The sequence below is a fragment of the Arvicola amphibius genome, chromosome 8 (assembly GCF_903992535.2).
Source record: "Arvicola amphibius chromosome 8, mArvAmp1.2, whole genome shotgun sequence".
Lineage (NCBI taxonomy): Eukaryota > Metazoa > Chordata > Mammalia > Rodentia > Cricetidae > Arvicola > Arvicola amphibius.
This window is the reverse complement of record NC_052054.1, coordinates 65372847-65400554: the sequence shown is the minus strand read 5'-3', so window position 1 is coordinate 65400554 and position 27708 is coordinate 65372847. Positions and strand designations below refer to the sequence as shown.

Genomic DNA, 27708 nt, shown 5'->3' with positions numbered 1-27708 from the left:
GAGGTGGAGGTGGAAGGGGGGAGGTGGAGGGAAATGGGAGGAGGGGAGGAGGTGGAAATTTTACCATAATTTTTAATAAAATTTTTAATTAAAAAATTTTATTTGATTTCATCTGGTTTGGATTATTATGTCAATGGAGAGGCTTGTCGGGCTGGAAAAACTTTATACCCCTTATATTTAATCCCATTTCACTTGATAATTGAGAAATCTCCTGCTTTATTTCCAAAATGTGTAAATTTATTTAAAGTGCAGACAGGTTCCAAAAAACTGCCACCATTCTTTAGAGGTCTCTGTTAAGCATGCTTGTGTGCAGAGGGTCGTGCATTCTTGTTCTTGGGAATAGCCTATGGATTAGTAGCTACCAGAGCATCACGTACACTGGCTCCTCTGACACCTGCCCTGCCTCGAAGGGAGGAAGTGCAGCTGTCTCCTGTCTGAATGTCCTGCTGATTGGCTGGGCATAGGCCACATCCTGAGGTTCTTCAGATAGTATGACCTGGAGTGGGAAAGAGTAAGATGGAAGTATATGGCTTGGAAGAAACTGCAGAGCTAGGGAGAAACAGGGTGTACCTGAGTGTCCATCTTCCTGCCCTCTTCTGCTTGTCCTTTACTATCAAGTAATTCTCTTGACATCAGAGAAGGTAGGATAGCACCTACCCTCCTGAACCTGGAGGATTTCATCTTGGTGGATATATCTCCCAGGTGACCTATCTCCGTGGGCCTCTGTAGCACAGAAAACAGTGAGATATAGTGTCTCTCTGTTCTGCTGTAGATCTTCTCTGGACAATTTTCACTGCATGGCCAGATTGAACTGTTTTGACTTCCTTTCTACAGTTCTGGTCTCTTATTCTGACACTCTAACCCCTGCTGTCTTGCCTCCAGCCACACAGTCAAACTTCTTGGAACATAAGCTTCTTGAGGCTGGAGAGATGGCTCAGTGGTTAAGAGCACTGGCTACTCTTGCAGAGTACCCAGGTTCAGTTCCTACTACCCACATCATTACCTAAAATCATTTGTAAGTACTAAGGAGTCTGATATGATCCTCTGATCTCTGCAGTAACAATAAGACACGTGGCATACAAATCTATATGCAGGCCAAACACCTTACACATAAAATGAACTACAAAACAAAACCCCATGTTTTTTCCCAGTTTCCTTTTTCCCACTGTGTCCCCTGCTGAAGTTGCTGGTCCCTTAGATATATTTTCAAACTTATCCATGTGGATTTTCTCCTCAAAAGACACCTTTCAGAGTCCTCCATTATAAGTCACACTGGCCCTTTCTGTTTTCACCTTCTTGTTCTGCTTTGTTTTTCTGAAACAGTTTGCACCTCTGCATTTATTACCACATGGCCTGATTCTGATTGGGAGTGTGTTCTTTGTTCTAACTCTGATCCATGCAGGAAGACCTGGTTAAGGAAGGGATTTCGTGTCACAGCTGGGTGAGTGGAGGTAATGGGGCCATCTGGATTCATTTAGTCCTGTGACCTTTGAGTTCCCAGGTGCATGTTAACAACCAGAGAGCTGCTGAGGAGCCAGAAAGGGGACATGAGGGAGGAACCAGGTGGTCCCAAGAGAGTCAGGGGAGAGTGAGGCCTGAGCATATAGGAAAGAGATAGTGCTCGCTGAAGAGAATAGTCAGCTGTGAATGTTGCTGAGAGCTGAGAGAGGAAAAACAGGGATTCCTGGAACAATCTGGGCCCTAATTTGTTAGATAAGGAGAGGGACCTTACCCAACTGTCCAGTTCCACACCATCCTCAAGTTGTATGTCCTCCACTGAAGCATCTGTCATAGAAGAACAAACAGAACATCTTCAGAACTGAGTCTAGGGATGACTCAGGCCCTAGTTTCCTGCATTGCCCCAGGTGGTAATGGAGAACAGGCATGTTTTGATATCTTTTGGTTCATAGTGTAAAGTTCAGACCAATCAGCAAAGACCCCAGAGCCTCTCCACCACCCCTGCAATGCTGAGTCTTCAGATGTCTCCATCCCTAGGACCCTGTTTATCTCACAAAGGCCTTCTTCCTGGGTGGCAGCAGCTCTGTTTGATCTGTAGAGACAAGAAAATGTTAGTTGGCAGTGAGTTGTGTCAGGCAGATGTGGGTCTATGCCTCTGGCCATGAGTTACCTCTCCTGGGGGCCCCTATCTCTGGTTACTAGCTCTACAGCCCCTGCAGGAACGTGGAATTCTGTCTCTTTCTTGGCTGAAAGAAAAAAAGTTTCTGAGATAAGAGTGTAATAAGTTCCTCACCCCAGGCATTTTCAGACAAGGAAGAAAGGGGACTTTATAACACAAGGATGAGTTAGCAAATGTCCCAGGACACAAGGAAGTCCACAGAACAACTAAAATCCCATACATTCTGATATCAAGTGCTATCTGATCTGAGATCTGCAAGTATTCTAAACTTCTCTCCTTGAATGGTCCACAGGGGAACCTACAATTCCTGAGACCCAGGTCAGCCACACCCTACTTACCTTCCTTCCTTAATTTTCCCTGTTGCCTTTGTAGGAGAAGGAGGAAGATGAAGATAAATGGTAATAAGAGGAAGGCCACAGACACTCCAACCAGAGCCATTAGGCAGTTTTCCAGTCCTGAGGCACAAGTGACAACATGAGTGGAGAATGTTGGTGCTTATCTGAGCACCTATTGTGTGACAAGCCCATGCTGGATCTTTAACCCATCATCTCCCATTTCCACAGTGGTGTAACATGGACTTGTCTATTTTCCTATCCAGTCAATTCTCCTGTCTCAGATCCCCTACTTGAAACTGACAAAGCTGGGGTTTGAACCCAGGACTCTGACTCACAGCACTGTTCTCCCCACCAGAGATGAGCCTCATGAGATGGAGGGAAGGAGACTAAATGTGCTGTCATGGCCCTGTGCCCCACCCTTTCACATGCCATTACCATTGTGAAACAGACACACTGAAGAATCAGCTTTGCGAGAAGCCTCCTCTGTCATGACCAAAGCCAGCATTGGGGGAAAAAAAACTCCTCTGTTATGACCAAAGCCAGCATTGGGGAAAAAAAACTTAATGCTTGTGGGCAAGGTTTTTCCCCTTTGTACTTAGAGAAACAGCAGCCAGGTCAGAAAGGGAAGGACTATTCCAAGTCAGCATCTATAGCATCTCCTGTATCAAGTTCATAGCTAGCTGTTTCCCACCGGGACCCCCGCCTTCCAACACAGTGTTTATTAGGCCTCTTGGGGCCTGACTCCATGCAGGTGAGTGGTTTGTTCTTAGAGCCTCTGAGGTAGAATGTGGAGGTGAATGTCTGGGTTCCCTGTTCTCCATCTTACTCTCTTCCCTCATTCTCTAGACTGAGCACAAACATCTCTCTCTGGATGTCACCTTCAAACTAAACTCTGGGATTATGGGGTCTCTGTTGAAATTGTTGTTTGCCTCTCACACTCACAAGCTGAGGCAACAGAGAAATGAGGACTTCAGTGGGTTAAGAGTAGTAATGCAGCCTGGGAATGAAGCATACTTCCTAAAAGAGGTGCCAGGCACTCACCAGGTGTTGGCATGGGCTGCGATGGTGGCAGGGACTTCGATGGTGGCAGACTGGATGCTTCAGTGGGTCCTAGGAAACAGAACAAGGAAAGATGAGGGTTAGATGCTAACCCAGAGATCCTGACTGTGTTTAGTGTCTTACATCTGCCCTGATCCTCCCCATGATCCTCATGCTTTCTACCCCAATTCTAGATTTCAATAGATTATGAAGTGGAAATTAACTTGAGGGAATACCTCTGGTATTTACTTCCCTACTAGGGAAAGTGCCTTCTGACTAACACTTCCTATTGGCCACCAAGTCAAGGGCTTTCCTAGTGTTTGGATTATGTGTCAGTCCGACAGTTCAGGGTCGCCTCACCTGAAACGATGAGCTCCACAGGGGCACTGGCATATGACAACAGGTATAGTGATGAGTTTTGAGAACCATAGCACCTGTAGCTTCCTGAGACAGCAGAGGTCACAGCACTCAGGGTGAATTCTGCCTGGTACTGAGAATCTTGGAACATTGCCATTCGTCGCTGAGGTTGATGGACTTTTCCCTCCTTGTACAGAATGAAAGTGTCTACGGGGTTTCTTGACCAACACAGAAGCGTCACATAGTCTCCTGGATGTACTATTGAGTTAAGCTTCACTGAGAGAACAGGAGTGACAGGAAAGTGTCCTAAAGAGGAGAGGGATGAAGAGAGGTTGCCTTCGTGGTTCTGAGCTGAAACTGCACCTGGGTGTTCCCTGAGCATTTGTAACTCTGTCTCTTCTCTGACTGAGCATCTCTCCTGTTTCCCTGCATCTGCACCTGTTCCTGTGTTGGTTCTCTGTCCCTTGTCCCAGCCATCACCTCTCAGGCACCCTGTGAAAGCCTATGGAGAGACTTCCATCTAAGAAATATCATTGGTTCCTCACCTGTGATCAGAATGTCCAAGGGGTCACTGGAGGCTGACCACTCAGAAGAGAGGTTGTGTGCACCATAGCATCTGTACTGGCCTCCAGTAGAGCTGCTCACAGAGCCCAGTGTGAAGTTGGCAAAGGAGAGACCACCCTGAGTCCACTGGCCATGGTGCTGGGTGAAGTCATTTTCCCCCACCTTGTACAAAGCAAATCTGTCATAGTTGATATCAGAGCAACACTGCAGGGTGAGACTCTCTGAAAGATCCAGGATATGGCCTTGGTGAGTCAGCAGGGTGGGCTTCTTGGACAGCCCTAAAGGAAAGAGGACAAGATAAGGACTGTTGAGCAGGTTTTAACCAAATGCACACTTTTCACCTCCCTTCCTGCCCTACACACATCACTGCTTCATCTCTGCTGTGGAGCTCTGGTTTAGTAAGCAGATTATTACTTTAGTCACCACTCCTAGCAACATTCCAGGACTTCAAGGTCCTGGTAAAGACTTAGGGCTTCCACAAGTTTGGACAATAATGGGGATGATTCACCTAATACGTTTATTTCTAGGGGCTCACTGGTATTGACCACAACTGTGGGGTATCCTTGTAGTAACCACAACATCTGAATATTCTTCTGTGGACTCGGGTCACTGGACAGATAGAGAACATGACTTGGTAGTGTGCATTAGTGTAAAGATACCGTGAGTCCAGGGAGATGGAGAACTCATCTTCCTTGATGAGAATGAGCTAGTCATATCTCACACATGAAACACACTGCAGAGTCATGTTCCCTCCTGAGGTTGGTACAGAGCCTGGTATGGATGGCAGGCTGGAGTTATCTTTTTAGATTCCTAGGAGGGGAGGAAAAAGCCTTCTATTACATGGGCATGTATAGCAAAAATATTCCTCAGGGCTAGGCTGTGGGAAGGGAATACTCCTGAGAGCAGAGCCTGACCCCGAGGCCCTGACTATCCCTCACCTGTAACCACAACCTCCAGGGTGTCACTGTGATCTGACCAGCCTGCCATGCTGTAATAGTAACATTGATATATTCCCACATATTTCTCTGTCACAGAAGGGATGGAGAAATTGGCCTTTTTTCTAGGCTTCTCTGGGGACCTTGTGACCCAGGGCTTGGGCTTCCCTGTTTATGAAGAGTATACAATTCTGCATCCAGGCTCCCCTGACAACAGATGGTCATGGCACTTTTGTAGGCAACCACAGTACCTGGCTCAGCCTTGATGGTGGGTTTGTGGAGGGTCCCTGCAAAGAAGTAGGAAAGAAGGAGATGGTTCTGTTTGAAAGTGGCACAGAGAAGTTCACACTTGTAGATGGCACTTCAGCTAATACTGTGTAGCACAATATCCCATGAAGATTAACCTCTCTCCTAGACCACCTGTGGTTTTGTTACTTTCTCTCTTGGACTCTGTATCTTGGATCCCTCTGTCTCCAATGATCTGTGCCAATGAACTAAAGAGCCCTATCTTCTCACATACACCACACACCAAGGCCTCCCTCAGTACCAGTATCCTCTCAACACTATTCTGTGGAATGTTTTTGGTTCCTCACCTGAAACCAGGAGTTCCAGTGAATCACTGGGTTCTGACCACACCAGTGGTCTGTTTCTGTCAAAACTATAGCATCTGAATGTCCACCTTGGGTTGGAGGTCACAGGACCCACAAAGAACAGGGCCTGGTATTGTCTATCAGAGAAGTTATACTGTGAGTCCAGTGTCCAGGAGAGCTTCTGTGGTCCTTCCTTAATCAGAACAAACCTGTCATGTCGCTGCCGTGAGTCACACTGGAGGGTGACATTTCCTCCTGAGGTCACCACTGGGCTGGGCTGGGCTGACAGACTGGGTTTACTGTGTTCTCCTAGGAGAAAGAGGAATCAGTTAAACATATCAGAAACATTTTCTTCCAGAGCTGTAAAGTGCGGGGTACCCCTGAGAGCAGGCTCGCTTCTTGCTAGGGAAACCTGAGGATAGCAACATTTTTGTCCCCTCACCTGTCACCACCAGCTCCAAGGTGTCACTGTACTCTGACCATCCATCATGGGTCTGATAGCAACACTGATATCTCCCTGCATGGTTCTGGTCAATGTTTGAGATGGAGAATTCAGCCTTGTTCTCAGGCTTTAATAGAATCTGTGTGAACTGAGTATATCGAACTCCATCTCTGTAGATATGGAACTCTTTGGCTCCTTTCACACCCTCACACAAGAAGGTCACGTTAGTCTGCTTGGATACCACAGTATCTGGCTGTGCTCTTAGTATAGACTTAGGCAGGGTTCCTGGAAGAAAATGAACAGCTAGAACAAAAGGCTTCCCTTCTCAGATTGAAAGTGTTAACCCCACAACCTTCCATCCAAACCCTGGATTAGCACTCAGGACTTGTTTTCCATCCTGGGTATGACAGGCATGGCATGTCATGACAGCTGCATTTACTCACCTGTCAGCACTGGTGTCCCAGGGCACAGAGTCATTCCTGGAAGAGAGTTACCTGTGTGATGCCTGTCCCGAACCTTGAGCAGGTCCTTCCCCTCCACAGAACCTCCCGAGACCCTGGGTTTTCCTGATGGGATAGTGGTAGGCTTGGGATAGGGCCATTCTCAGGTTGCAATGTATCTTCCCCATCTTCATATCTCACCCAGACAGAGCAGGGCTATAAAGGTGGACATCCTTGCATCTCTTCTCACAGGTTGCATCTGCTCTTATAGGCAGAACTACTGAGACTGGACAGACAGGAAACACAGGGTGTGGCCTCTGGAGGCAGACACTCCTCCTGACATGGGTGGACTTCAGCAGCTCCACAATAAGGAGAACCACCCCCTCGGGTACTTAGCTTTGACTTCCCCAGGACTATGTCTAGCCCAGGAACTAGACCTGTTGCAATCAATTCTCACACAGATGGCATTTCTACGTCATCTTCAATGTCTGCCTCATCTGTCCTCATAATTCTCAAGTCGATATTTTAGCAGACATGTATGAAAATTTAAATGTGTTTTTGTTTTCTTAATTTCACATTTTTACTTAAAAATTTTCCATTTTAATATTTTAATGTCTTTTTGAATGGTGTCAATAATATCTAAACTTGCATAGAATAAAATTTATAATCGTCTTCTTCATAGACTCCTGTGCTGGGCAGAAAAGTGCACCTCTAATTCTGGTTCTTTGCTTTTATTTTGGAAAGTATACATACCATTACAACTTTTAAATTACATTGGTTAATTTTCTGTTCATTCATTTGTGTGTTGTAGTGATATTTTATTTGTATTTTAATAAATAAAGCTTGCCTGAACATCAGAGAGTAAAGCAGACACACTGTCATCCATACAGTCCAGGAAGTGGTGACATGCACCGTTAATTCCAATAGCCACACTGGCTGACCATAGAAGCCAGGCCATAGTGATGCATGCCTTTTATTTCAGGCCTAAAGAGGAATATAAGATGCGAAAAGACAGGTCTCAGCTGAGTCTCATTCTGAGGATTCCTGGAAGCAGGACTGCCATTTTGGTCGAGGTAGAAGTAACAATCGGTGGCTGGCTGCTTTGTTGTTGTTGTTGTTGTTGTTGTTTTGCTGATCTTCAGGTTGAACCTCAATATTTGTCTCTGGGTTTTTATTACTCATGCTATAGTGTGTGTGTGTGTGTGTGTGTGTGTGTGTGTGTGTGTGTGTGTGTGTGTTTTCATGAATTTGTGTCACAGGTCATGTATGGAGTCCAGAAATCAGTTTTCTCCTTGCATAATGTGGATCCTGTCAATAAGAATCAGATCTTAATGTTGCCAGCAGGCAGCTATACACTGAGCCATCTCACTGGCCCAACACTTACCATATCAACTTTTTTCAGTCTTTTGTACTTGGTCAAAAAATTTATATCATCCCAGGAGGCCTAGGCCAAACAGGGGTGAGAATTACTTGACTTTCTTAAGGCACCGGTTGTTGGTGTGGACACCTTCTTTCCACTGTTAACCATACAATGGTCCAGGGATGGGCAGCACTTGTGAGCAGCATTGCATCATCTTGTCACAGCTGTATGCTTGGAGAAGCTGGTGAATGTATCACTGCATGATGTCACCACACAGTCATGGCACCAGGTGCATGGTGGAGCCCCACAAGTTGTAGTAGGTGAAGGAGAAGCCACCTCCCTCTGCTAGTGGCAAATATATGCAGTTCTTGCTTTCTTGATCTTGATTTTGGCCTTCTGCTTCTCAGGGTGTTCCTTAGTTCCACCTTGAAGGTAATGATCTAGCTCTTCAGTGTCTTGCTGAAGATCTGTACCACATAATGTCTGTTCAGTGGTCCAGTTTCAGAGAAAGACACCTCAATAAAAATAATTTACTTCCCTTTATTTTTGGTGGCAGGGATAAATGACATGGCCGCCAGTATTCTCAGAATATACTTTACTTGTGAGTCACACCCAGTTTTGTTTTGTAATTTTCAATTTCAGTATTTTTTCCTCTGTTATCTTTTATTTATGCCTTTGGATTTGTTTCTGTTGTTGTTTTGAGACAGGCTCTAGACAAATAGACATATAGTCCTGGCTGTCCTGGAACTGGTTATATAGATCAGTCTGTGCTGGACCTTATAGACATCCTCCTGCCTCTGTTCCCCAAATCCTGGGATTAGAAGTATGCGGTGCCACACAGTGGCTTGGGTTTACATTTTTTTGGGGGAGGGGGTTACATTTTTAAGTGTTTGGATATCATACCTGTATATATTGTATTTTGAGTGAGTCTTTCCTCTCACCCCTCCACTTCTTACTCACCCTCTCTTGCTAGTTTGTCTCTTTCCTGACAAGAACTTCTTTTTGATCCCTTCTCTGACCTGACAGTTGTTTTAAATGTGCTTATTTTTCCCGAGAACTTGAGACAGCTATCATTTCTCCTTTTATTTTTTGAATTTGAGTTTCACACCACTGTTTTTGAGCTCATCTCTGTAATGCTGAGACCTGCTCTGTGACCAATAGTCACATATCCCGGAGAGTCCTTGTGGGGCAATCTGGATTAGAATATTGTTGCATGTTTCGGGGCATTTGGTCTGCACTATTGCTTTTGTCTGTTCCTTCTTTACTGATATTCTTTTTGAATGTTGTGTCCATGTTAAAGTGACCAGAAAGGAATGTGTATTTCTTGTTCTCTGTCTCTTCCTGAATGCTGTTCAGTGTGTGATTTTATGTGGTGGTTATGTCTTCAAGATTAAATTTTAGATTTATTTATTTTTCAGATATGAGTATTTTACTTGCATGTATATCTGTGTCCCATGTTTGTGGTTTGTACCTGTGGCGTTCAGAAGAGAACATTAACTTCCCGGGTACTGGAGTTACTTGTGATTGATAACATTATGGGTCCTAGGAACTGACCTTGGGTCCTGTGTAAGAGTAATACATTCTCTCAAACACTGAGCCATTTACTCACTGATTAGTAAATCCAAAGTTTTTATTTGTCAATTGGTTGAATTTTTGTCCTTACCAAGAGTGGTTAGTAAATCCAAAGTTTTTATTTGTCAATTGGTTGAATTTTTGTCCTTACCAAGAGTAGTAGATTAAAAGAAAATGGCCCCAAAGAAGAGTCGCACTGTTTGGAGTTGTGCTCTTATTGAAGTAGGTATGGTTTTGTTTGAAGAAGTATGTCACTTTGTGGGCGGGCTTTGAAGTCTGATGTATCCTCAAGCCAAGACCAGAGACACAGTTTAGTTCCTTTTGCCTAAATATCAAATTTGGAGCAGCAACATATCCAGCACCATGTCTTGATTGCATGCCCCCATGTCCCACAGTGATTATAATGGACTGAACTTCTGAACTGTAAGTGAGCCACCACACTTAAATATTTTGTTAAGAGCTGCAGTGCTCATGGAGTCTCTTCACAGCAATAGAAAACCTTATTAAGACACTGAGCACATTGTTTTCTGATGTAACAAGAGCATTATTCCAAATTCTTACTCAATTCAAGTTTATACTTAGCTTCAGTCTTTTGCTACAATATCAACTGTATCTCTTCCTCCCTTTTATAAATTAGTTGTCTGAGAACTTTAAACAATGTGTTTTGTTTTAACCCTCTCTCAAACACTTCCTGAATCTACTGTACTTCCTTATTCACCTAAGATTCTGCTCTCACCTCCTTCCATATGGTTCTAATTTTGCTTTTCTTTTATTGTTGAACATCCTATCCATACCTACACCATTAAATAAAGCTGACTCTCCCTCTCCTAGGACCTAGCATATGCCAATAGCTGGATTTTGTCTGTAATGAGTTTTGTCAGGCTTGTAGATTCTGTCTCAACACTCTGCTCTCAGATGTATAACAGCTTGGTAGTGTTCAACAGAGTTTTCTTGTAGTTAGCCAGCACCTCTGGGTCTTACAATTTTTTTTATCTTCCTCTCCTGTAATGATTCAATGCTAGGAACATTTCACATCAGGAAAATTCTCTAACTCGGCAATACTTCAAAGGATGGGCCCATGGCACATGCATGTCTAGTGTACCACATGGAGAATGGCATAAAGGTCACAGATTCCAAAAAGAAATCATTCTGAATAGACCCAGTTTACAGAATTTGGCTAGGTAACATGAGGATGTATGTTTTTTCATCTGTGGACAGAGTTAATTAGTAATAACTGATATCAGAAAGACACTTGAGTGGCAATTTCTCAAGTGGCCAGGACAGATCCTTTCTGGAATGCTAGTGATAAATTCCTAGATAGCATTGTTGGGATAATGGGGAAGGGCCAGTAAGTTCATTCTCTCTCTACACCTGACCTCTCTCTCTCTCTGATACAGGAATCTCTCCCACTCACACTCAGAAAAGAAGAATTCAGTTCTAATTCTGTGACATTCCATCTGTTGCTCTCCTCAGTACATTGTTTATGGGAAGATATTCATGTCTTAAAATTATTCTTAATCATTGGGACTTCCTTACCTTCAACTTGGAGTTTCAGGGTATTACTGGTTTTGACCATGCCTGTGGTTGTATTATCACAGTAGGAGGAGCATTTGCATGTGGCCATGTTGGTCAAAATTCATGGTCTTAAGATGAGCAAGCAATGTATATATGGTTTTAGTGTGGGACTAGAGTTTCTTTCCATTTAATTTAATGTTAGCTGTCGGCTTGCTGTATATTGCTTTTATTATATTTAGGAATGAACCTTGTATCCCTAATCTCTCCAAGACCTTTATCATAAAGGGTTGTTGAATTTTGTCAAATGCTTTTTCAGCATCTAATGAAATGATCATATGGTTTTTTTCCTCAGTTTCTTTATATGATGTATTACATTGATAGATTTTCATATGTTGAACCAGCCCTGCCTCTCAGGCATGAAGCCTACTTGATCATAATGTATATTTTTTGGATGTGTTTTTGGATTCAGTTTGCCAGTATTTTATTGAAAATTTTTGCACTGATATTCATGAGTGAGATTGGTCTGTAATTCTTTCTTGGTTAAGTCTTTGTGTGGTTTTGGTATCAGGGTGACTGTAGCTTCATAAAAGGAGTTTGGCAATGACTCTTCTGTTTCTATTTTGTGAAACACATTAAGGACTATAGTTATTAGCTCCTCTTGGATGTTCTGGTAGAATTCTGCATTGAAACCATCTGGTCCAGGGCTTTTTTTGGTAGGGAGGGTTCTGAAGACAGCTTCTAATTCCTCGAGGCTTATAGGTCTATTTAAACTGTTCACCTGGTCTTGACTTAATTTTGGTATATGGTACTTATCTAAAAAAGTGTCCATTTGTTTCACATCTTCCAATTTTGTGGCATTTTGTGGCATTACTACAGGCTTTTGTAGTAAGATCTAATGATTCTCTGAATTTCCTCTGTATCTGTTGTTATGTCCCCCTTTTCATTTCTGATCTTGTTAATTTGTTTGTTCTCTCACTGCCGTTTGATTAGTTTGGATAGGGGTTTGTCAGTCTTGTTGATTTTCTCCAGGAACCAGCTTTTTGTTTCATTGATTCTTTGGATTGTTTTCTGTGTTTCTATTTTGTTGATTTCAGCCCTCAGTTTGATTATTTCCAGTCTTCTACTCCTCCTGGGTGAGTCTTCTTCTTTTTATTCTAGAGCTCTCAGGTGTGCTGTTAAGTCTCCAATGTGTGCTTTCTCTGTTTTTTTTTTAATGTGGGCACTTAGAGCTATGAAATTTCCTCTTAGCACTGCTTTCATAGTGTCCCATAGGTTTGGGTATGACGTGTCTTTATTTTCATTGAATTCAAGGAAGACTTTAATTTCTTTCTTTATTTCTTCCTTAACCCAGTTGTGGTTCAGTAGTTGACTATTCAGTTTCCATGAGTTTGTGGGCTTTCTGGGAGTAGAATTGTTGTTGAATTCTAACTTTATTCCATGGTGATCTGATAGTACACAGGTGGTTACTACAATTTCTTTGTATCTATGGATGTTTGCCCTGTTACCAATTATGTGATTAATTTTTGAGAAGGCTCCATGTGTTGCTGAGAAGAAGGTATATTCTTTTCTATTTGGGTGGAATGTTTTATAGATGTCTATTAAGTCCATTTGGTTCATTACATCTGATAGTTCTCTTATTTCTCTGTTAAGTTTCTGTCTGGTTGACCTGTCCATTGTTGAGAGTGGAGTTTTGAAATCTCCTATTATTAAAGTGTGGGGTTTGATGTATGCTTTGAGTTCTATCAATGTTTCTTTTACATATATGAGTGCTTTTATATTAGGGGCATAGATATTCAGGATAGAGACTTCCTCCTGATGAATTGTTCCTGTTATGAGTATAAAGTGTCCATCTCCATCTCTTCTGATTGATTTTTGTTTGAAATCAATTTGATATTAGTATAGCCACACCCACTTGTTTCTTTGGACCATTTGATTGAAAAACCTTTTCCCAACCCTTTACTCTGAGGTAGTGTCTGTCTTTGAGTTTGAGGTGTGTTTCTTGTAGACAGCAGAATGTTGGGTTCTGATTTCGTATCCATTCTCTTAACCTGTGCCTTTTTATAGGTGAATTGAGTCTATTGATATTAAATGATATTAATGACCAGTGGTTGTTAACTCCGGTTATTTTTCTGGTGGTAGAGTTGGTGTGTTTCCCTTCTTTGTGCTGTACTGGTGGAGGGTTGTCAGATGCTTGTGTTATTATGAGTGTTGTTAGTCTCCTTGGTTTGTAATTTTCCTTCTAGTATTTTCTGTAAGGCTGGATTTGTGGCAACATATTATTTAATGTAGAAAGAGCAGTGGGCTGCATTCCGCTGCCTGGTTCCTGCACATCTAGCTTTACCCAAAATAATTACACAGAAACTGTATTCTTTTTTATTTTATTCTAGTTTATTAAAAATTTCTGCCTCCTCCCCACCTCCCATTTACCTCCCCCTCCCCCCTCCACTTCCCCTCTCTCTCCTTTCTGAAGAGCAGTAAGGTTTCCCTGCCCTGTGGGAAGTCCAAGTTCTTCCCCCTCTCCATCCAGGTCTAAGAAGGTGAGCATCCAAACAGGCTAGGCTCCCCAAAGCCAGTATATGTAGTAGGATCAAAATCCAGTGCCATTGTCCTTGGCCTCTCAGTCAGCCCTCAATGTCTGCCATATTCAGGGAGTCCGGTTTTATCCTGTGCTTTTTAAGTCCCAGTCCAGCTGGCTGTGTCCCACCACCCTGCTAGCTTTACCCAAAATAATTACACGGAAAATATATTCTTTTAAACACTGCCTGGCCCATTAGTTACAACCTCTTATTGGCTAATTCTCATATCTTGCTTTAACCTATATTAATAATCTGTGTAGCACCATGAGGTGGTGGCTTACCAGGAAGGATTTTAGCCTGCATCTGTCTCAGAGAGGAGAGGCATGGCATCTGGCTGAGGCATCTTCCTGACTCTGCATTCTTTCTCCCATAATTCTGTTCTGTCTATTCTGCCTACCTAATTTTCTGTCCTATTAAAGGGCCAAGGCAGTTTCTTTATTAACCAATGAAAGTAACACATAGGCAGATGACCCTTCTCCATCAGTTTAAATTTGTTTTTGTCATGGAATATCTTGTTTTCTCCATCAATGGTGAATGCAAGCTTTGCTGGCTATAGTAGTCTGGGCTTGTATCCATGGTCTCTTAGTGTATGCAGCACATTTCTCCAAGACCTTCTGGCTTTCATGGTTTCCATTGAGAAGTCAGGTGTAATTCTGATAGGTTTCCCTTTATATGTTATTTGACCTTTTTCCTTTGCAGCTCTTAATATTTGTTCTTTATTCTGTATGTTTTGCGTTTTAATTATTATATGACGAGGGGAGGCTTTTTTTTTGATCCAGTCTATTTGGTGTTCTGTATGCTTCTTGTACCTTCATAGGAATATCCTTCTTTAGGTTGGGAAAGTTTTCTTTTATAATTTTGTTGAATATATTTTCTGGGCCTTTGAGCTGTAATTCTTCTCCTTCTTCCACCCCTATTATTCTTAGGTTTGGTTTTTTTCATGGTGTCTCAGATTTTCTGGATGTTTTGTGTTAAGAATTTGTTGGATTTGTTTTGTTCTTTAATCAGTCAGTGAGTTTATTTCCTCTATAGTATCTTCAGTGTTTGAGATTCTTTCTTCTATCTCTTGTATTCTGTTGGTAATACTTGTCTCAGTAGTTCCTGTTCATTTACCCAGATTTTCCATATCCAGCCTTCCCTCGGTTTGTGTTTTCTTCATTACCTCCATTTCATTTATCAGGTCTTGTACTGTTTCCCTTACCTGTTTTATTGCTTTTTCTTGTTTATCTTGTTTTTCTTGGGTATCTTTGAGAGATTTATCCATTTCCTCTACCTTTTTGTTTGTCATCTCCTTTTCTTTATGACAGTTTTTCACCTCCTGTTTAAAGTCCATTCTCCTGGCTGATATTCTTCCCTCTATTTCAGTCCAGAGAGAGACAACAATCTTACAACATTTCGTAGAATCCATGGCACATGTGAAAAGTGACACAGGTCCTCAGAAGAAGTAATTCTGCCCCCCATAAGATGCTCTTACCTGCTGGAGAGTGATCACTTCCAAAGACACCTTTTGTTTTACTAGTTCCCGGCTAGTGACTGCCATCCATGTAGGAAAACTTTGTAAGAGGGAGAAGGGAAGACAGGGTGTCGGGGTTTCAAGATCTCAGTATCAAAGTGGTAGTGGAGAGGTTCTAGGTTCAACACTCTGAAGAAAGAAATCCTCACTGAGGTCAGCAATGCAAGGAACTAAACTCAAAAAAAAAAGGCAAGGAACTAAACCGCTCTCCCTGGTTTCCTGCCCTCATCTCATGCCTCATTTGGAGAAAGAGATTGAGGACAATATTAAGCTTTCAAGTTGAGTGATGTCCCTGTCCCATCTACTGTACTAAGAACTAGGGCCCCTATTTAGATAAGAGAGTCTTCTTTATTCTACCACTCTAGCCCTTCCAGAACATCTATAGCTGACCTCTCCCTTCTGCAAACGCCTGCCTCCTGTATGCTATGGTCTCTTTCTAACCTGGTTTTCTTGGAGCCCCATGTCTCTGCCTTCCTGTTACCTTTCAGACTTCTTGGCATGTATTGGGTTGTTCACATGCTCCTGGGATCTCAGAAGATGCCAAAGAAGTATAAAAAGTTGTGGTACAGTTATTTGTCTCCCTGTTGTTGTGGAGAAATCCAACATATTCTGCTAGCACACAATACAGAATATTTCATGCAAAAGAGCCTCAACGTCCCATTTCTATGTTCTGAAAGCCTGTAACATTTCTTGGGGATTCTGTCTAGAGATGGTAATTATAACAGCCCTGGACACTGGTGTATGGCACTCCCCCTGAATGCCAGGAATAATGACTCACCCGGTACCAGCAGAATGTTTAATCCAGAGGAGATTGCTGTTCCTTGCATCCTTAGGCAAGAACCTCAGTAACACAACACAACAATGTGACACCCAGAAACCACTTCAGGGGTTCTGCAAATTCAGACTATATAGATTGCAGGTAAAGTTTGGTTTTAATCAGTTTACTTTAGAGGGTTTAGGGGAGTCTGATCATTTTACAGAGTCCCATTCCTTGATAGTCCCATGGGTAGGAATGATGTAGAACTTTAGAGAATCCAGAACAGTGGGCAAGATGTTAAAAACATTAAATGGATGCATCTAAATAAGATGAATGACAGAAAAGAACTCACCTCTTTTAAGAGGGTCTGGTGGCCAATAAAGTAAACTTACTCCTTTAATGCATAATAAAATAATTAAAACCAGACACTTGGTAGATTATGATATTAAGTTGCTTCATGGATATCTCCAGATATTCTGTGAAATACATCAGCTATCTCTTTGGAGAGATAGCACTCTGAAGGACCGTTCACTAAGGAAATATATTCGTTAATTTTTGGTTGCTATGGTAAAACACCACGTCTAAAAGCAACTTTGGAAGGAAAAGTTTTATTTCATTTATACTATGTAGTCCAGCAGCCAGAGAGGTCAACGTAGGAACTCAAGGAATGAACCTGGTGGCCGGAAACTGAAGCAGGGATCATGAGGGAATGCTGCATATAGACTTTCTCCCCATAGCTTGTTCAGTCTGCTTTCTCATACATCTTAGAAGCACCAGCCCAATTTTGGCACCTTCCACAATGAGCTGTGTCCTACATCATCAATCATCAACCAAGAAAATTCCTATCAGACTGTACTACAGGTTAATCTGATGGGGGTATTTTCCTTAATTGAGCTTCCCTCTTTCTAAATGGCTCTAATGTGTTGGGCTGACATAAAACATCCACCACAAGAAATAAGGTGAATAAAGTGCTTAAGGTTTTCATGGGAGAACCAGAGCACACTGACCATTTTCCTCCTGTGATGTGAGAAACCTGGCTGGATTGATGTCTTTAGTGCATGATGGCTAGACTGGAGAGATGGCTTGGGGGATAAGAGCACTGACTGCTCTTCCAAAGGTCCTGAGTTTAATTCCCAGCAACCACATGGTGGCTCACAACCATCTGTAATGAATTATGATGCCCTCTTCTGGCCCACAGGTATACATGCAGGCAGAATATTGTATATATAATAAATAAATCTTTTTTTAAAAAAAAGGCACACAGAAACTGAAAAGGCCTCATGATCAAAGTAAAAGGGTTTGCAATGTTCCCAAAGAGGCTAAATGACAATATGAAAAAGGACTTGGGATTAGACATTGCAAAATAAAAGCTAAAATTTCACTTTCTCACTGTTGGTGGCCAGACATAGCAAAACCATTGCAAAGAACTAAGTGACCAAAGGACAGAAATCTGAAAAAAAGTTATTCAGTGAGGCCCAAAATGTCTATGTAAGAAGAAAATGAAAAACGAGCAAAGGATAAATGTTAACAATGATAACCCAGACCAATGAGGGTGAACAAGGATCTAGGAAATCAAGGCTCAGACATAAAGAAAACAAATACTGTAATTGTAGGGAAACGGAAAATTTTCCCATCTTTTAACATTAAAGCAAAAACTGTATTCCTCATGACTTTTAGCAAGGACTAAGAGACACTGAATTTGTCTTCTAAACCTGCAATCACATGGTTAACTGTGAAGCTGTTTGCCTCTGTGGTTTGCTTCCTGTCTTTTCTCTTAGGTGGACTGTTCTCACTTATCATAGTCATTTTGATAATGTGCCACACGTCTTGTTAAAATGTAAACTTTTTTCTAACCACAGGTAGGGAGAAAATAGAGATGTGACATTTCAAGTGGGAAAAAGTTTATTTCTGAATAACCACAAAAAAAGTTTGTGGCAAGAGGGGAGCTGGAGAGTAAGAGGACATTGTGTCCCTACAAGAGGACCCAGGTTCATTCCCCAGGCTGTAAGTGGTGGTTCATAAGCATCTATACTTCCAAGTCCGGGAGATGTGCTGCCTCTTCAGCACATCTGTACATGTATTTAAAAGTCTCACACATAATATAAAAGAATAAGTCTAATTCTGTGTGTATATTGTGGTTCCAGCTTTGTTTTGTGGGATTACTGAGTGTTCAAATGTGTGAGTCTCTGATTCTTGTGCTATCTTTTGTTCTCCTTTCCTTCTCTTTGTTTGTCCATCCAAATTTCATGTGACAGTTTTTCTTTTAATCTTATCCTATTTTATTTTGTTATATTTTAATATTACCTCTTAGACTCCTATAGTTTTCTAATGAGGCATAGAAAAGGAGTAAATAAAGATTGAAAAGAAGTAGGGAGTATTAGAAAGAAGTAAGGGAGAGGAAACAATAACCAGGTTATATTAGGTGTGAAAATCTATTGTTAATAAAAGGCCTGTATTAGATTCCTGGTAGAGATCTCTATCACAGGCTTTCTTCATATTTGCCATGGGGTCTGATCAGCATCTTCTTCCTTGTTATTTCAGACACCTTCTTCTTCATGCTGCATGAGATCTGAGCTGTACTTGATGAATGCAGGATGGGGATGTTACCTTAGTAACATGTCCCCACCTACAATGGTCTAAAAATGCTCACAGGAATGTGGGACCATTGAGAGAATAGGGCCTGTCATCAGAAAACTGTGATCTGCACTTTTTCACAGGTAACATGGGCCACATCCTGTAATTCCTGAAAATTCCCTATTAAAAGGCAGAAGTTGGAACAAACCTATGCTGATGGGGCACAGCTGAAGAAAACTACATCAAGAGTTGAGGGTTTATTATGAGTCCTGTTCAGTGGGTGGCTATAATCGTAACTTGTGCTGATTTGTGAAGTGGAAATAAAGCGTCCTAATGAAAGAAACTAAGTGCTGTCATTCTGACTCTTTCTGAAGCAGGGGACAGTAAGGACACATCCAGATGTTCTCACAATCAGAATCTACTTTGATCTGAGTGTCTCCTTTCATCTTCTGAGGGTACTCAAATATCCCTAGTGTAGGAGACTTGGTTGGTCTTTCTCTCTCAAAAGGGCTGCATGTATTTCTTTAATTTCTTCAACTTAAATAAAAAGAAAAAACAGAAAAACAGCAACAAAAAAACCAAAATAATTTCTTCAACCTGTTCATGGCTTCTTATGACTACTAGTCATCTTCTTTGTCTTGAAGATGCTATGATGAAAATACAGTCTGATGCTTTCCTGGGACCTTGTAAAGCAGCAGAGATGCACTGAGCACATGACTCTAGTTCTTGTGGAGTCAAACCCTTTGCCCAATTCCTCTATTTTTGAAATAATTTCTCCATTTTTCTTATAATATCCATGCAGTAATTCCTAACCACTGAGGGCATGTTGCAGCCTCCTAGTTCCAGGCCAGAAGGCAGTTGGTGTTACCAACTCATTCCATCCTGGGACTGAAAGGGAAATATTTGCAAAAGTGCAAATGATGAGTGAATTAGTAATAGCTTTGTATACATCAAGGGACTATACAGAAGGGAAGCTATGTGCCTCTAACTGTGGAAATCAAGTGAGTCAAGAATTTAAGTTTCATTGAAGACGGGTGCAGTTTAGGCTTAATAATAGGGTAAGACACACTTAGGAGTACTTATACAACAAAGAAGACCATCAGCTGTTCTGGAAAGTGAACTCTCAACAGGATACCGTGGCTCCCCATGTCTCTCTTATGCAATGAATATGATCTATGGTTTCATCTATAAATAAGGGAAATGTTTAGCCAAATGAATATTTGGCCTTCTTTTTCCCTAAGGAGTTCACTATTATGGAAGGACGATGGCAGAAGGAATCCATTTGCTCTAAATTATGGTAAATCTACAGTAGAAATCTGAACCCAGATAATGTGTGCATCATTATAATAAGTTGTATGTGGGTTTCCAGTTTACCTCTAATAAGTAACTGTGATCATTCATATATATATAATATAATTTATGTATAATATATCATTAATATATATATATATTACACACACATATATCCATTTACTGTGTCAAGGAAAGCATCATTTTGTTTTCCTATAGCACTGTATAGAGACTCAGTGGCATTCTCTGGTTTCTCATTATCATTGCTGTAAAGCAAGTGTGAGAGACAAAGGTATTTTGTGATAGAAAGGAAATCTTGCTATCTTTCTCTTCTGTTTGTCTCTATAGGCCTATCTCAGTCTCTCTCTCTCTGTTTCTCTGATTTTCTACTGCCTGCCTACCTCTCTCTCTCTCTCTCTCTCTCTCTCTCTCTCTCTCTCTGTGTGTGTGTGTGTGTGTGTGTGTGTGTGTGTGTGTGTGATAGGCAGCCTGTGTCCTCAAATAAATTTGTCTTGCTGGAAGAGTGGGCAAAATCTTTTGGTGGGCAAAAGATTAGCTCTACTGATTTTGAACATCAGGAAAGGATTCTGGTACTGGCAGAAGCAAAGCCCTGGGGAAAGATTCAATATGGATAAGGGTTGGAACCAGTGTAGAGTGTTAGAAAAAGGACTCCAGTCTATCGAGGAATGGATGAAGTGGGGACAGGGGCCTGGAGTGCTGCAGAAGGTGGGTAAATAGAGAGTATAGACAAATGTCTTGAGTTTTCATGGAACCTGTACTGTCTTGATGTTCATGGGACAGCAACAAAAACAGTTCAGTTCAGGACTGTTTGAGGTTAATATCAGAATGAAAGAGAAAGGAAAGATGAAGAAACTGATGAAGGTTCTTTACTTCTGGGGTTGATTGGAATATCAAACACGGCCTTCACAGATAGTGACAGAGAAAGTTATACAAGGGAAGTTGACCTCTCTCCTGTCCTAGCCTTGTATGTTGTGAGTGGTAATTTCTTTATTCCTCCACCTTCTTCATTTCTCTCAGTCAAAGGCCCTCTTACTGCCACCTCTGCTTCCAAACCTTCTCACTATGTTTTTCCCTTCTACTCTTTTTCTTTCTGGACCAGAGTTCCTGATATAAAACTGCAGATTCTATCTCAATGCCATCAATACTAATTGAGTTTGGCAGAGCAAATTCTCTGGCTGTTATGTAAGGTACAAGAATATCACCTGCCAATATTCAAACTGAAGGTTATAATAATCTCCCTCTGCCCTTCCTTGGAGTACATAGAGGACAATGACTTTTCTTTCAGTGTTAGTGTGAAAATACTCTTGTCTGGTGACATGAGAGAGTTCATATATAGATTCTTATTTTTGAGAGTATGAATTGTGGGGAAGTAATTGTACTTCGTGTATAAAAGTTTAAGATTGTGATTCATTTAAGATTACTTATAAGATTATCTTTCAAGATAAGTAATAAAGTGATTGGTCCTTTTTTAGTGACCACAAAATGCAGCCTGCCAGTAAAAGAATACCTTGCTTACTTACACAGCTAATCTATAAAAAGTTCCCTGGGTATGAATATATTCTTGGAATTAGTTGTATTTCACTTGAAATATGTAAAATGCTCAATCAAGTAAACAGTATGATAGACATGTAATTTTTCACTTGGATTCATTATAATCATTTACTTGAAAAAGCATAATTTAACCACATTGTATTTTTTATACTTCTTGAAAGATTTTTTGGGGTATATAAACTGTAAGGGAAAAAATAGAAAGAATGAGAAGGAAAACATCAAGAATGCTAGAATAAGGAAGAATAGATAGAATTAGAAGCAAACATCAAGGAAAAGAAATTAGAAGGAAAACATTAAGAATAAGGACAGAGTTAGAATTAAAACATCAAGAATGAGAGAAGAAAACCACTAGGAAAATAAATAAATAATAGAAAATGTGAAAGAAGAATAAAGAAAAGGTCTGAAGGAAACTATCAAAAGTGTGTGAATGTCTTTTCCCTTTACCCCCACAGAGTATGTACTAAATACAAGGAATACCTTTAAACCCTGTACTGCTGGAGGCTGGTCTTCCAGGCAACAGAAATATACCCAAAGAATGTTTGGGCATACCACAGAGACACTTGTTCATGTTGACAGCAACTTTATTTGTAATAACCAGAACTTGGATGCAACCTAGAAGACCCTTAACTGAGAAATGGATAAAGAAAATGTGGTATATTTAACCAATGGTGTTATTACTCAGCTCTTAAAAACAAGGATACCAGGAAATTTGAAGCAAATGGATGAAACTAGAAAAAAATCATCCTGAGGGAAGTAACCCTGACCAATAAAGACAAACATGGTATGTACTTACTCATAAGTGGATATGAGCTGAAAAAAAAAAAAGGATTACTGCCGGGCGGTGGTGGCGCATGCCTTTAATCCCAGCACTCGGGAGGCAGAGGCAGGCGGATCTCTGTGAGTTCAAGACCAGCCTGGTCTACAAGAGCTAGTTCCAGGACAGGCTCTTAAAAAGCTGCAGAAAAACCCTGTCTCGAAAAACCAAAAAAAAGAAAAAAAAGAAGTAAAAAGGATTACTGTGGTACAATCCATAGACCCGTAGAGACTAGATGACAAGGAAAGTTAATGTGGATTCCTGAATGTTACTGGGAAGGGGAAATAGAAGAGATTTCACGAGTGGACTCTTGGAGGTTGTGGATGGGATCATAGTAATCAGATTAAGGGGAAACCGAGAGGGAGAGTAGTGAAAGAGACCACTGAAAGGGTGAGCATTTCACTGTCAGGTAAAAGCTTGGCACAAGGGAATCTCCCACAAATCTATGATAATATCCCAAGCTAAGAATCCTAGGAATAGTCATCTCCTTTGCCTAGCTCAATTATCATCAGGGAGACTTCTTCCAGCAACTGATGGAAAAAGATGAAGAACCACAACCAACCATTAAAGCAGACTTCAGAGAACCCTTCAGAAAAGGGAGAGAAAGGATTATAGGAATCAGAGGGGTTAAGGACACCATAAGATAACTCACAGAATCAACCAACATGGGCTCATAGGGGCTCACAGAGTCTGAATCAACAGACAGGGAGCCTGAATGGTACTGATCTAGGAAGTCTGCATATTTCCCAATTTTATCCTGTAAATTTCAATTTCTGCTCTTGCCTTTATTTTTCTGCTCTTATCTATTATGGTCTTGTGGTTTTAATTATTTCTGTTGTTGTTGTTTTAATGCTAGCTCTCTCTGTATCCTGGCTGTGGTGGATCTATCACATAAGTCAGGCTGGTCCGGGATGTGGAAATATCCTTATGCCTTTTTCTGGCAACACAGTGCTATGATTAAATCTGTATGTAGTGATATTTCAATTGTATTTTAATAAATAAAGCTTGCCTGAAGGTCAGAGAGTACAAGAGACCCCCTGGTCAGCCTTACAGGCAAAGCAGTGGTGACACACTGTACACATCCCCATAGCCACACTAGTTTGCCATAGAAACCGGGAAGTAATGATGCACGCCTTTAATCCCAGCACTAGAGAGGAATATAAAACAGGAGGAGACAGCTCTCAGTCAGTCTCATTCTAAGGATTCCTGGAGGAAGGATCACCATTTCAGACTGAAGTAGATTAAGAGACAATGGCTAGCCAGGTGTTGGTGATGTCTTCAATCCCAGCACTTGGGAAGCAGAGGCAGAATGATTTCAGTGAGTTCAAGGCCAGCCTGGTCTACAAGGTGAGTTCCAGGACAGCCAGAGCTGTTACACAGAGAAACCCTGTCTTGAAAAGCAAAAAGGAAAAACAAGAGCTGGTGGTTAGCTGTTTTGCTTTTCTGACCTTCAAGTTGAACCCCAATATCTGTCTCTGGGTTTTTAATTAATCAAGTTACAGTTTTGAGACATGACATACATGCATCAGTTAAATATATTAATTGTTTGAAATTTTCATATGTGTACTTGTTGGGTTTTAATAGAGTTCACCTTTCTGGTTACCTCTCCACTGACTTGATTTTCTTTTTGATTTCTTTGCTTGTTGAAAATGTGCTGTTTTATTCACATGCACCCATGAGAGTATCCAGTTCACAGTTTATTGAACTTGAGATATATTTCATTGTGGTCTCAGCTGATTCATGATGTGAGTTCTGGCTTTCTAATGCTGAAACCTACTCTGTGACTCATGGTGACATGTCTTGGAGACTGATGTGGGATGGAAAGTTCTTTCAAGTTTGGGTACAATTAATGTGCAGTATTGCTTGTTTGTGGATTTCTTTCTCTCTCTCTTTTTTATTGTTTTTTATTGAGCTATATATTTTTCTCAGCTCCCCTCCTTCCCTACCCTATTTCTATTTTCTCCCATGATCCCCATGTTCCCAATTTACTCAGGAGATCTTGCCTTTTTCTACTTCCCATGTAGATTATTGTCTAGGTTCTCTAAGGTTTTCTACTTCCCATGTAGATTATTGTCTAGGTTCTCTAAGGTTGTAAAGTGTAGGCTTGTTTTTCTTTGCTTTATGTCTAAAAGCCACTTATAAGTGAGTACATATTATATTTGTCTTTCTGTGTCTGGGTTACCTCACTCAATATGATCTTTTCGAGATTGATCCATTTGAGTGCAAGCTGGCTGATTTCTTACTGCTGTTCTGTTTGGATGTTGTATCCAATGTTAAAGTGGCAGGAAGGATTTGTTTTATCTTGTTTTGTGTCTCTTTCTGAATTTATAGTAGTACAGTACATGCTTTTACATGAGAGTTTACATCTTAAAATTTTAATTTTCAGTGCATCTATTTTACTTGTATGAGTATTTTTCCTTCCTGTATTTATATGTACCATGCATATCCTTTGTGTGTGGTGTTCAGAAGAGAATACTGGATTGTCTAGGACTAGAGTTACTAGTGGTTGAGAAGCACAATGTGGATGCTAAGACCTGATCGCAGTCTTAACCACTCTTAACCACTTAATGCTTTTAACCACTGATGTATCTCAACAACCCTGAACAATACTCATAAAGTTTTATTTGATTTTTGGTTGATCTTTTACTTCTAGTTTAACAAATGCACTACCATAAATTCTCACTGAAATTGAAGTTTTTGTCTCATATCACTTTCTTTTTCTCATGGTTTATTTTTTTTTATATTTAAAAATTTCCATCTCCTTCCCTCCTCCTTCCCCCTCCCTCCGCTCCTCCTCCCCCTTCCCTCCCCTCTTTCTCCCCCTTCCCTCCCCTTCCCTCCACCCATACCTCCCCTCCCTCCCTCTCAAGGCCAAGGAGCCATCAGGGTTCCTATAGCCATACTGATGAATTTCTTGCATATCACCATAGAACCTCCACCTGACGATAGATGAAGAAAATGACAGAGCCCCACATTGGAGCACCGGAATGAGCTCCCAAGGTCCTGATGAGGAGCAGAAGGAGAGAGAACATGAGAAAGAAAGTCAGGACCGTGAGGGAACCTCCATCAGGCGACAGATGGGGAAGGTGACTGAGCCCCACATTGGAGCACTGGACTGAGCTCCCAAGGTCCTGATGAGGAGCAGAAGGAGCGAGAACATGAGGGAGAAAGTCAGGAACGAGAGGGGTGCGTTCACTCATGGAGACGGTGGGACAGAACTAAAGGGAGATCACCAACTCCAGTTGGAATGGGACTGATGGATCATGCGACCAAACCCGTCTCTCTGAATGTGGCCAACAGCGGGGGCTGACTGAGAAGCAAAGGACAATGGCTCTGGGCTCTGATTGTTCTTCATGGACGGGCTCTGTGGGAGCCTTCTCAGCTTGGTTGATCACCTTCCTGGACCTGGGGGGAGCTGGGAGGACCTTGGTCTTAGCATAGAGTGGGGAACCCTGATGGCTCCTTGGCCTGGAGAGGGAGGGAGGGGAGGTAAGGGTGGAGGGGAGGGGAGGGAAGGGGGAGAAGGGGGGAGGGAAGGGGGAGGAGGAGGGGAGGGAGGAGGGAGGAGGAGGGAAGGAGATGGAAATTTTTAAATATAAAAAAAAATAAACCATGAGGAAAAAAAAAATAAATAAACCATGAGAAAAAAAATAAAAAAAAATAAAAAATAAGCCATGTAAATATGGAAAATTCACAGAGAGTCTGGATTATGTATATTATTGTGTTATCTTGGAATTTCTTGACTGCAGAGAGACAATTGATTCTGGGGACTGCTAAGCTAAGCCAACATATATATTAAAAAAATATGTCATGACTTCTAAATTTGTGTCTAAGGATATGTTGCTTTGGAAAAAAAGGTTCTTCTCTTGTTTCCACAGTGGATGAGAACTTGCATATTGCTTCCAGACTGGTGTGGTTTGATGAAACGGAAACCCCCAAAGGTCGCCATGAACACCCACCAAAATTACTATGCCCAACAATCAGCAGGAAGCATTATAGAGAAAACTACGCCAATATTCCCAAATATTGTCTATAAATGTTTGTTTACATTTAAAGGGGATATGATATAAATATGAATATTTTCATTGGTATGGATCTTGGTTTATTGATACAAATTAAAGGTCAATTTTGTTATATGTATATGTATTTCTGATCTTTATTAAGGTATTGTGTTTGTGTAGCTCATTTAAAATGTAATGTATAATTAAGAACAGTAAGTTAATAGATATTCATCTATAATAGTCAAGCTTGTAGTAATATTAGTTAGATTTTCTAGATGTACAAGGTAGTATTTCTGATGGATAGGGATTCTTAAAAATCTTTTAAAGACTACAGAATATGGTATTTAATGTGTTTTAAGAATTTAGTACTTTTCATGACAGTGAAACACATTTGCTCCTGGCAAAATGAGTTACTTCAAGAGGAATATGGGCATCAAAGAGGTTTCTTATGGAGTTTGCTAGTCATTTTGGCAAGAAACTGCTCATGCCTGGACTGCTTGATAGACTGGACATGCAGGACCTGCAGAAAAATGAGTGCTGAACTTGTCTGAAGGTGAGATGATCCTTCAGGGTTCCTGCTACATGAAAGAGTCTGCCAGATATTCTGCAGGACACAGAAGAAAGTGACTGCCAAACTGCCAATATAGGTGGAACTGTCCTTGAAATTTTCTGCTTCATGGAAAAGTCTGCTGGATACTATGGGCCTGTAGGCCAAAGATGGATGCCCCAACAATATAGAAGAACTTTGGGTGACTGTCCAGGTAACGAGATGTCTCTGTCAATCCTAGAGTTTTGGAAGTTGCTTACAATGCACTTCCTGTTTACTTAGGTAATATTATATCCTTCTGGTGTCTTTGAAGGAGTTGAAGAATTTATAGTTATAGTTATAGTTTTCCTTAGTTATGATAAAAGATAAAGTAGATATAAATATTGTAACTATAATTCTTGCTTGATAACTGTTTTGTTATATGTAATTTTACTATGTTAAAGTTAAAACATTTCTTTTTGTTTAAACAGAAAAGGGAAAATGGTGTGGGAGGGCCTTCTATCTATGTGCTGCTTTTATTGGTTAATTAATAAAGAACTACTTTGAGCCTATGGCAAGGGCAGAACAGAACTAGGCAGGGAAAGTTAGACTATATACAGGGAGAAAGAAGGACAGAGTAAGAGAGAAGCCATGAAGCCACTGGAGACAGACACTGGGAATTTTGCCTGGTAAGCCACAGATATGTGGCAATATACAGATTAATAGAAATGAGTTAAATTAATATGTAAGAATTAGTCAATAAAAAGCTAGAGTTAATGGGCCAAGCAGTGATTTAGTTA

The 27708-nt window shown here is 41.0% G+C and overlaps 1 protein-coding gene across 1 annotated transcript; it reads right to left on the bottom strand.

Annotated features, from left to right (window-relative positions):
• Positions 1–358: 358 nt before the first annotated feature.
• Positions 359–7070, bottom strand: LOC119821761 (leukocyte immunoglobulin-like receptor subfamily A member 6). Its single transcript, XM_042055577.1, has 11 exons — positions 7040–7070; positions 6842–6877; positions 6399–6683; positions 5960–6265; positions 4413–4709; positions 3871–4173; positions 3514–3582; positions 2476–2592; positions 1733–1785; positions 571–723; positions 359–496 (listed from the first exon to the last, which is right to left on the bottom strand). The coding sequence occupies exons 1-11, from the start codon at positions 7068–7070 to the stop codon at positions 359–361; spliced, it is 1788 nt and encodes a 595-aa protein (XP_041911511.1).
• Between the last annotated feature and the right edge of the window lie 20638 nt (positions 7071–27708).